At 52.5% G+C, this 11,302-nt stretch overlaps 1 protein-coding gene across 1 annotated transcript in view; it reads right to left on the reverse strand.

Moving 5' to 3' along the window:
- HPSE2 (heparanase 2 (inactive)) overlaps window positions 1–10,261 on the reverse strand; it is a 101,378-nt gene extending 91,117 nt beyond the window's left edge. Inside the window, exons 1-2 of the mRNA XM_057380735.1 lie at window positions 9,921–10,261; window positions 8,760–8,917 (exon numbers count right to left, since the gene is read on the reverse strand). Of these exons, the coding sequence (XP_057236718.1) occupies window positions 8,760–8,917; window positions 9,921–10,180 (418 nt within the window). The 5' untranslated portion in view covers window positions 10,181–10,261. The remainder of the gene's footprint in view (window positions 1–8,759; window positions 8,918–9,920) is intronic.
- Window positions 10,262–11,302: the final 1,041 nt, after the last annotated feature.

The following is an 11,302-nucleotide window of genomic DNA, read 5'->3' on the forward strand; positions in this document are numbered from 1 at the left end:
AAAAAAAAAAAAAAAAAAAAAAAAAAAAAAAAGGCGATAAACTGCCCAGGAGAACACAGAACCGAGCAGCTCCTGCCAGGAGCGCGAAAGAAGAGCTCCAGATGCGGGACCCCCGGAGCAGAGGATGCCGAATGTTTCCCCAGCCGGCAGTCAGAGCCGTGCCCCGGGGCAGGGTCAGTACCCTGGCCAGCTCAGCTCAGCTCAGCTCCCCCTGGCCAGCTCAGCTCAGCTCCCCCTGGCCAGCTCAGATCAGCTCCCCCCGGCCGCTCGGCCGGACCCGGCGGGCGCGGAGCTCCGGGAGACGGGCGCGGGTCCCGCGGCAGAGCAGAGCAGAGCCGGGCCCGGCAGCGGCGAGCGGAATGGCGGGAGCACACCCGTGTGGCGGCCAGGTGAGCTGCGGCTGCCGCCGGGCACCGCTACCGAGCGGCGATGCCTTGGGGCAGCCTCGGGCCCCGCGCCCGTGCCACCCCGCCGGSAGCGGCTGAGAGCCGGGATCCCGCAGCAGCTCTGCCCCGCCGGGCTGCGGGGATGGGGCGGAGGGCGCTGCTTTGCGGAGCCTGCTCTGTGTCCRAGTGCCCGCGCACATCCCTGTCCCGCCCCGGGATATCCGCCCGCGCACGCCGCCCATGGAGACCACCGAAACTACCGAGGAAACGCTGAACAAGAAGTTGGAAAACACCTTCGGGAGTGGCACAAACGCAGCGAGGCTATTTCCCAGGCATTCCAAGACTAGTTGAGCTCTACTTGTCCCTTTCTTTGAGCCACCTGCACCAAAGGGTTTCGGTAACGATTTCCCACCCTATCAGTCACAGGACAGAGAGGTTCCAAGCTGTGAGACCTCGAGGATGGCACACAGCACGCAGAGACAGCTCCCAGCCACGGTCAGGGTGGGGTTCCCTGATTCCCTGACACAGAGCGAGCTTCTCTAGCTGAGAATTTACACAATGCTGGTGTGGTCTGCGTGCAAGCGACCATCCCATGGCTCATGCCACCATCTGCCCACATGCAATTCCATTCCAGGAGTTGCTGGAGTCATAGAGCAGCACAAACTATTGCAGCTGATCACCTGGAAGATGGGAGAAGGAAGGCACAGTCCCAGGTTTATGTGGACAGAGCAGAGGAATGTTGTTATGGTCAGAGGGATGTTTGAAGGAAGGGTAAAGAGGAGAAGTAATTTATTTTTCTTTGTCCGAGTGTGAAAGCGAGTGCTGCCCACAGCGATCACCACTACAGCAGTCACCACTGCCATGGCACCAGAACAAGATGAGTTTACCCATCCTCCTAAAGAGACTGTGCTTCAGATTTCCAGTCTTGAAAAGTGAATTCAAAAGGGGGGGAAAAAATCAATTTTATACAAATGAAACCTAAATACTTTTTCAAGACAATGGAATATTAGGAAATTAYGTTAGTACCAAAGTTAAATAGATGTTTAATGAGGGACCAGGCAAAAGTCTTATGATTTGCACATTGCCATACTTGTAAAATACCTACTTAAAAAATCAACACATTTTAAAATGTTTTTAAAAATAGACTTTTCTGTTGAAATTATTATAAAATGCCCAGTGACTGTGAAATTTGGAACACAACTTTTATTTAGAAAAACAGAAGATTTCTCAAGACTCAAAATGCATCCTTATCGTGTCTGTCTTAAATGGGCAGATTTTTGACGCATTAGTATAATTCCTTTATTTTAGCTGGGGAAAATTCCCTGACAATGAGTTCCACAAGTTTTTTCCCACCATATTAAAAAAAAAAAAGTCATATTTGTTGGTTTTATGTGCAATAATTCCACTGGATGCTCCCTATTTCTTGTGTCATGAAAACAAGGAAATAATCATTCCCAAATTGTCTTCCCTGCGTGACACCGAGCTCACAGCATTTGTCATAATCTCTGTCATTTTTTCCAAGATGAAAAATCTCTATGACTGAAAACTATGACTTTGATCACTTCCATCATCTTACTCTTCACATATGTATTCTTTACATTGGTCAGTATGTCAGCACCTAGTTTGCTTATATAGTATAAGAATGCTCTCAGTGAGTTTTTCTGATTATTTTCTAATATTCCTAACATTAGACTCACTTTTTACTTACCTAAATATATTCAGTGACCAATCCATAATGAATCCAAAACATTTTCCCTGAATGCCAACAGCTAATTTAGAACGGATAGTTGTGGACAAAAAGTCATATGTCTTTGTGCATACAACTTTGCATGAATTACTTTTAATTCAAAGTAGATGTAGCACAGAAAGAACTGTGAAACTAACAAAAATATGCCATTTTTTAGGGAATTTAGGGTGCTTATTATAAACAATTAAATACATAACCATAGAAATATTTTTATCTCACCAATAAACAAGCAAATAGCTAACAAATCAGGAACTAATTGTTTGATTGTACCATTTCCTGCAGTTATTAAAGCACTTTCCATGCATGACTCTAGCAGAACAGCTTTTAATTTAAAAAGGAAAAGCGGAGATAAACAGGCAATTTTTGGAAGTATCTCGTGTCCAGGCAGTAACAAGCAATCTTGTGTAACAAGATTTCTGCAGTCGTTTTATTTTTATTTTTTTAAAAATTTCTGAGCTAACAACTAAGCCCTGGGACTCCTTATACCAGCAGAGCAGGTTGTAGCTCCTTCCCTGCAGTTGTGGTTCCTTGGGAACTGGGGAGCAGGAGGCTGCCACAGAGCAGCCCCAGCCAGSTCTGGCAAACCCCAGAAGTCCAAAGGACATCAGAGGATCTACCCATTTTGGGGATTGAGTTTTTGCTATGCCTGAAATGTGACAGCCCTCCCCAAGGGGTTATGTTTGAAATGCTCTGAGGGTGAAAAAAACAACTGTTTCCTCTTCAAGCTCTGAAAGGACAGATGTCTAAACTGTCAAGAGACATAAAACAGACAGAAAAGGGGCCCTGGATGACCAGAAACAGAAGATGACTCTTTGAATAAAGGAAAATTCGTTTGCTCATTTTTACCAGGACAACAGGATGGTTCTGTATTTGGAAACATCTGCTGCAGTTTTATGAGCTGGCAGAGCCAAAGGGACACTCCCAGACACATGGCAACAAACCTCCCTTGCTCTGGCTCAGGTATCCTCATACCCCATGATGAYCCTCATGATCCTGCTTACTAAATTCACAGTAAAACGGTCACTTTTCTTTTTCTTGAATTAATTTTCTGCTGGCTTAGCGGAGGATCAGAAATGTGCCAGAGACAACACAAGGGAAGCAGCAGAACAGTGCACAGAGAAAGAAAACACGGGGACCCTGATGATGGCAAAGAGCCAACAGGTRAGATCTCCCACCTTCAGGACACAGATCTGAAGGATTTAATCTGACCAAGACTGAAACTGTTGCAGTCCCATGTGCCTTCAATGCAGGCTTTCCTTTGCCAGCACTGTCCTCTACAGCTCTGCATGGTCACGCAGCATTAATCAGTTTGGCAGCTGAAAGGCTGAAGTGCAGTCACCTCTCCACCGTCAGGTTTTGGTCAGCTGAGATCCCTGAACTAACCCCACAAATCAGGCTCCAGGCATAGAAGAGGTCAGGAACGTGCCAGAAGGGGYAGAAGAGTGGGATCAGCAGCCCTAGCTGAGGTCAGCTCCAGCCCCTGTGTAACCACCCACACATAATAAAGGAATCCTCAGGTCATTTAACAGTTTATTATGTTCCTTTCCACTCAATACCCTGGCACATGTTCTAACAGCATGGCATCCTAGAAGGCACCTGTGCAATACAGACTGAGCAAGGGTGAAAAGATGTTCCCASTGCTGCACAAATTTGGAGGTTTAGATGCAGTGCCRGGTACCTGAGGATGCATAAAGGAAYAGATCCAACACTGAAAGAATGYGCAGAATGCCAGTGTTACACAGCGTGATGTGAAGCTTCCCACACTATACAGCAAAAACTCCTCACTAATTTGGAAGGCTTAAGAAACAAGTCTTYRTCTTTTTACTTTTTTTTKGTTGTAATTGGCCATTTTTTCCAGATGCCTGGTATCCTCTTTAAAAAATAAAAAATAAAAAAAGAGAAAAGGAAGAGATAAAATAGAAGGAAGCATCTTACCAGCAATTAAAAGAGTATTTTTGAAATGTGTTTTCCATACACACTTCAGCTCAGAAACTTCTTTGATGYACTACATACTGCATGCAAACCTACTCCCCTTCCCCTCTCCCTCCCACGGCYCACACACGGCCACACAAAGTGTCCTTTGGTCTCCTCTCAGCCACRCTGTCCCAATAGGCTACAAAAGCCCGAGGGACAGGAGTGAGTAGTTGTGCACTTGGACCAGTGCATTTTCAAGAGCTCCAGCTAAGAGTAACTTCTCTTTTTCCCCTGGAGTTTTCCTTCACAGCACATATGCACAGGGGGAAGCTATAAGCAATGTCTGTGCCACCACAGGTCATCCAAAGCTGGTCTGGGTGGTTTTGAGGAGAGAGGCAGCTGAGGACCACCCTGCAGATGAGAAGGCTCCACATTAGCTCACCAAACTCACACTGGAGCATCAGCAAGGAGCTTCCAAAATGGGCTCTAGGTTCAGGCACTGAGACAGCATCTGATCCATCTCTTGCTGAAAACAGATGAGGACTTCACACCACACATAAAACTCCAACACCAAGCTCTGGGACAGCATACAAGTCGGGTTTTAACAAACTCAGCATCAGAAGAGGTTTTGTACCAGCAACTACCTGWGCCTTTGCTCCAAAGAGGAGCTGCTCAAGCCTGCTTTTCTGGAGACCAGTGTTCCTTGTTGTCCCATTCCTCAGACCCGACTGGTCCTTGGCACATGWGAGGCAGTTGACAGGACAGGCTGAACAGACTGCTTGTTAGGCAACCCAACAGAAGCAGGCCTGCTACATCGACTGAGCATGAAACTTTACATCTTGGTACCTGCCCTGGCATCAGACACGTGCCTATGGCAGCAGAGAAACACATCTCCAGATAACAAAGAGCAACACCGAGCACAGCTGGGGAAGAAAAACTAACTCAGCAGGGTGCATACAGAGAAACACCATTTAAGGGAGGGAAAAGTCTCTCAGGCTAAAAATGTTACACCTCTTGATCATAAAATGTCAAAAAGTCTCTGGCACAGCCCCACCTCCTGGTACCACAGAGTTTGACATACATTAAACCAGATTYCTGTTTCTAACCAACCTCAGGCCAGTGCCTCATCCAAATAGGGTGGATGTACAATGTAAGTAGACTGTTAATATAACACGTTAGATGAGTTAATCGGTAGAAACATGAAGGGGGTACCTATAGCCACTCTGCCATCACCAGGGACTGCACACCCTGTGGCTCACCAAGACCATCCACCACTTTACAATCCCCTTTACAATCGCTCTGCCAGGTACTGACGAATCTGCCAGCAGGTGATGAAATTGCTGTGCCAGTTTTATACATGGTGCTGARCCAAATTGCCACATGCATTCTCTTCATGGGTATCACAGGTGGTCACTACAGAGCACGGAGCACTTTGTGACCTTCACTGCCTAAACATGACTAAGTCTAGACTAGGGTTAGGCTGTTCAGGCTTGCAAAGGAAAGATGTCATGCACATCWGGTAATACACAATACTTCCAGGTCTGAGTCTCCAGGAAAAATCTGAACAAGAAAAAAGTTACCCTGAAACCTAAAGGAGATGCCTTATTTCAGGAAAACTAAGTACATTTTAAATACAAATCAAAAGCAACTACTACTACCCCAGGGAGAACTGACACTCTCTGTGGAAGAAGGAAGTAAGAAAGGATGAGCTGGTGAACCCAAAGGCAGGCCTAGGTAAAAGCAATTTTCAGAAGGTGGAGGKGTGCATAGTTGGGACCATTTGAAAAGCAATCAAATACAAATTTAAGTGGAGGGGAAAGAGTCAGGGGAATCTCTGAGGAGGTCTGATAGGAAAGCAGAGCACCACAGAGATAGAAAAGACCATTAAAGGCAGCGGTGAGGAATACCTGTCTGAAGAGAAACAGKGTGGCAGAGGGGGTTTACAGGATGAAGATCCCTGCACGGAGATTCCTTCTAATTTTAGCAAGTATGGTCACAGGATCCATGAAGGATGATGCAAAGCAGTCCTGCTGCTGCCTCTGCCTCCCATSTGAATGCCTGCGAGGGCCACAGCAGTGCCTGTGAGTGCGCAKTGGGGCGCAGCTGCTGTGATGTGAACACCACTCACAGTCACTCACTTGTAACTGCAGCTCTCTGAGCACGGCACAGGAMCCCTTCATCTCTCAGTCCTGCACTCTGGGAGCTGCTGCAGCTCGGAGGAACACAAGATGTGCCCTTCCCTCCCACTCTGTGCACAGGCCACATGGGAACACGAGGCATGGGAGCACCCATGGGGGCTGYAAAGAGAGCCCAGACTCTGCAGGCATGAACCTGGACTCTGTGTGCACCCACGGGCAGAAGAGGCAAAAAGCCAAGCACTCAAAGCAGAAAACAACCAAACAATCACTTGTCACATCACTAAAAATCACCAGGGTGATGCATAAGGCTTAAAAATTCACTGATTTATCTTTTAAATATTTTCTGACTTTATCAACTAATCAAGCCCCCCAGCAGATTCCCCACTCYCACCCCACAAGAAATTTCAGAAAATAGGTACTGGACATATAAAAGCCCATGGATATGGAAAATAACTCCACCCCACCAGACAGCTTGAGGAGAAAGCAGGGTAGCCTAGCAGGCTGCTTGCTGGCTTCCCCCATGCTCAGATGCTGATTGCCATCGGTTTGTTGTGCTGTCTGTTGAGCTGCAAGTTCTCAGCAGCAAGAACAAACTGCATGCCCTGATCCCAAGCAGGTCCTGTGCGAGCCCCAGATGATGGAAGAAAAATGGGACCAAAGATCCAAATGCAGAAGATGGCTGCTCTTACCCAGTACAGCAGGACAGAGAGCTGTGGTGGCATCGGTATTTTATTTTGGAGAATTGGATCCCTCTAGTGAAGTGCCTCATGCAGCCTCAGCACAAAAGGATGTGAGTTACTAGCAACTCTTGCCCTGGGGTTTGCACACAGATCTTAAGAACAAATACAAAAGCTTTGCTTCCAGGCAGGAAATCCCTTTTACCACACCTTTCTGATTTACACCGGTGCTTGATATACACCACATGTGTCCTCTCCTTCCTTCACCCACATTCACAATGGTCCTGTTCCATATTTAAGTGATGAAAAGTTAAGACCTGTGGTTACAACTTCTATGAAAAGCTTCGTTTTGAAGGCTGCTACATTTCAATTTTATTGCTATGAGGAAAACTAAAAAAAAAAAAGCCAAAATATTTCAGTCCTTCCTTGACATGAAAGCTGTTGTGAAGACATTTAATAAGTAAGTGTAAGTTCTCTCCTGCAAGCTGTTGAAATATTGAAAGTGAGAAAATTTATTCTTACAAATGTTTTGTATAAGTGCCATCCAGAATTTTATGCACGACACTTAATTTCTGCTGTACAAAGTGTCCGTGGCAAGTTTGGTCAGCATTTTTTCCTGAGGTGTACATCAGCAGGCAGAGCTTACAACAAACTATTCGACTGAGACTTGTTACAAGAAGAAAAACAAGGAATAACGTCGGGATTGCCCCAGCTAAGAGACCAAGTGAAAGATGGAGCACAGAAACTTACCCACCTGCCTGCRTGTGGGAATAGAGGGACATTCATCTCAGAGAGATCAGATGTTACATGGGGAAACAGCGGGAGTGAGAGCCATCAGAAAACTGGCAAATGCATCTGCTTTTTCCATTCAGAATTGTGCTGCTGACTAGATCTCTGCAAAATTTCCTCTGTTTCACAGACCTGCCCAGTGGGATCTGTCTGGCATTAATTGGCCTTCAAAATTACTTATGGAAAAATCTTAAACTAATTTTTGTAATTCGTTGAGTAAGAAAAAAAGCTTGCATCTTTGAAAAAAAAAATGTAAGCAAGAGGGAAAAAAAAAATCAATAGATTCTTGCATGTGGAAATGGTATTCTGCTTCTTAAAAGAAATGCCTTAGGACGGAGCTGTGGCCCTAACTTTCCTACGCAGTTTCTTTGTGTGAATTACGGGCCGYGAAAGGTGAAAGCCCTTTGTGTACCGAGGTCCGATGGGAGAAGGGCAGACGATGAAGAGGGGAGCAGCGGAGAGGCGGGAGCCAGGCGGTGCCTTTGGAAAGAGCTCGGATGCCGAACGGTTCGGACGGGGAGCAGCCCCGGTCAGGCACCAGCATGCGGGAACCGACCGTCACCAAGCCCGGAGGGGCAGCGGGGAGCCCGAGRGGCTGCGGCGGGCACAGAAACGCGCACAACGGCGAGCTCCGTGGGGAAGGGCAGGGCTCCCAGCGCCGCGGGAGAAGCGCGGGACGGGGCGTGCACAGGCATCCCGGGACTCCAATGCCCGGCCCCCGCCTGCAGCCGCGGCAAAATCTGCTCTGCGGCCGGCGCTGCCCGCTCGGGTCTCGGCGGCAAAGGGAGACGGAGGACGCAGCACGGCCGGGGGATGTGGAAAGTCCTGCTCCCCAGTGCTGGTCTTTTGTTCACGGGGGCCGACACCCCCCGAATCCACCGGCAGTGGGGGGGGCGGGAGGAGGGAGGAGAGGGGGAGGCTAATTCCGCCGAGCTCCTCGGCTCCCCTCTCTCGGGAAAGAAAGCGTACGGAAATTCTCCCCTGCCCGGTACCCGGCGGCAGCGTGTCCGAGCGCGACACGGGGAGAGCGGGGCAGGCGGAGCGGGACCGCCCGGCTCCCGCAGCCCCCGCTGCAGCGCCCGCCCCCCGCCCCGGCCCCGGGGCTCACCGTCYTCGTAGTTCTTGAGGTAGTAATCGGGGCCGGGCCCGCCTCGGCTCTTGGCCGGGTTCTTCACGTTGTGGAACTGCAGAAAGTCCGTCCTCTTGCCCGCGAAGCGCAGGAAGGCGGGGGCCAGGCCCCGCGCCAGGGTCACCAGCCGCCGGGAACTGGGGAGAGGAGAGAGAGGGCTGAGGAAACGGCGGGCCGGGCCCTCGCTTCCCCGGTACCGCCAGMGACCGGGGACCACGGGGCTCGAGGACCCGCCGTTGCCCCGCCCGGGGCGGTGCGAGCGGTACCAGCGGCTGTGGGGCTCTGCGCCGGCCGAGCAGCGCGGCCCCGGAGCGAGGAGCCGCCCCGCCCGCCGCTGGTGGCCCGGAGGCCCGCGGGCCCGGCTCCCCCCGTCCCGCCGGCGGCCCCCGGACAAGTGCAGCGGCGTCCAGGAGGCAGAGGCTCTCAGCGCCACGCGGGACCGTGCCGCGGGCCGAGCCGCCGGGGAGGGGAGAGGAGCGGGGAGGGGAGAAAAGCGGGAACCGTCCCGGCTCCGCTTCGCTCGCGCCTTTCCGCATCCTCGCCCTGCTCCTTCCCCGGCTGACGAAAGGACCCTCGGAGCGGGYGTGCGGAGGAGACCCCGCTTCCCTCCCCGACTTACCCGGCAGGGAGAAGGCTTTCTGGCCGTCCCAGCGCCTCCAGGCCGCGGCCGCTCCGCAGCGCCGGTGGAGCCCAGCGCAGCTGCAGCCCGGCTCTGCCCCCCGCGCAGGGCTGCAAGTCCGGGGAGCGGAGGGCTCAGAAGACCTGACCGACACCCGCTCTCTGCCCGTCGGGACCCGGGGAAGGCTCGGCTCGGTTCGGCAGGCAGCCCCGTTCCTGCTGCTAGTTTTTGTTCAATTTTGATTTTTTCCCCCCCTGTGCAGCCTCGGCCCCGTGTTGTGCTTTTTGCAGAGGAGCGGTTGCTGGAGCGAGGGGAGCACGACATTTTTGCAGTCATAACTGATAAGTCTCCGAAATGCTTTCTCCATTGCAAACATGTGCATCTTAATGGAAACCATGGCCTCGCTCCCTCCGTCACAACAAGCGCCGCCAGCAGCGCGGAGCCGGGCAGGGCTGGGCGGCGGGGCCGCCGGGGCGCCCCGCGGGCGGCGTGGAGAGGGCGCCGGGGGACTCCTGCCTTACCTTAAGAAATCGAGCCAGCCATCATGAATGATGGAGGGGTCCAGCTGCAGGGAGAGGAAATTCTCACTGATTATCCTGACAGGGCTCTTGGTGTTGACATCAAGGAGAATGAGAGTTCTTCCCTTCACACCTGGAGGTTTCTCCACCGGCAGTGCCCTCCTGTCCCCAGCCTGGGAGGGCAGCGAGAAGGTGGCCATGAGGGCCAGCCCAGGTGCCATCAGGGCTAAGAGCCCTGGGGGGCAGGAGCTGGGACAGGGCATGCCGGAGAGCAGGAAACCCCTAATTAACTCGCTGTCTGCAGGGGCTCGCTGGTGGCTAATTGTCCTTATCTAAAGTGTGGGGCGCTCTGCCTTTTTTTGCAATGTTTTGGTGTTGGTGGAGGGGAACTCACGCCCCTGACCAGCCTTTCTCGCAGCCGGTGCCAAGACTCCTTGCAGCCAGCACCGCCCCTTTAAGAGATGCAGGCTCCAGACATTTTTAACTTTTTGAAGGTAAGGGGAGGCTCCTGGTTTAACCCCCTCGGCTCAGGGCCCTGCCGCAGCCCCGCCAACACCGAGCTTTCACTTTGCGCCGGCTCCGGCGGACGTTTTCGGCKGCGGGAGCTCCCGCGCCACGCAAAACCGGGACGGATTCGGGAGACGGAGACCCCGGGGAGCGCGGGACGGGGGCCGGAGWGCGGGGACCGGTCAGCACGGCCCGAGATGGTCGCCGGCTGCAGGAACGACAGAGACGGTAAGGTAGYGACGACGATCCCGGTTAGGGAAAAGGGGAGTAATCTACCCCCAAAAACCCCCAAAACTTTCTGCGGGAAGAATTAGCTCCAAACCGCGTCGGAACCCGCGGTGCTGGGCGAGGCCCTCGGGGCTGAGCGCTGGAGGCTCCGCGGGACCGGACRGGCACAGTGGGGCTGGGGGCCGCCGGACAGCATCCCGGAGCTCCGGCGCGGTGCTCTCGGTGCGCACTGCCTGAATCTGCGGCTCGGCCGGTCCTCGCACGAAGGCCGTCGGGCGCTACGGGCAACCGGGCACGGGAGATCGAGCCGCTGGTCGCCCTTTCCCCCCTGCCTCCGCGCCCATCGGTGTCCGAGCAGCAGCAGGGAAGGGAGAAGGGCGGCAGCAGCAGCGCCTGCTGTGGAAACGTCCGCATCGGGGATGCAAAGACAGCRTGGTTTCATGGCACCGACGACGACTCCGTGCCGGGGCCAGCGTGAGGTCGCTGCCTCCAGGACGGACCGGGGCAGGACGGAACGGGCTCGGCACGCTGCAGAAGTGCAAGCGGCTGAATTGTCAGCGCTGGGCGCACGGTCGTGGCACTGCTCCAGGGATCGGTGGCGGCTGCCGACAATCCCTGGAGCCTTAGGGAATGTCCATGGGCATCGGACA

Source organism: Malurus melanocephalus, unplaced genomic scaffold (genome assembly GCF_030028575.1).
Source record: "Malurus melanocephalus ecotype Western Australia unplaced genomic scaffold, MMel_1.1 scaffold_12, whole genome shotgun sequence".
Taxonomy (NCBI): Eukaryota; Metazoa; Chordata; class Aves; order Passeriformes; family Maluridae; genus Malurus; species Malurus melanocephalus.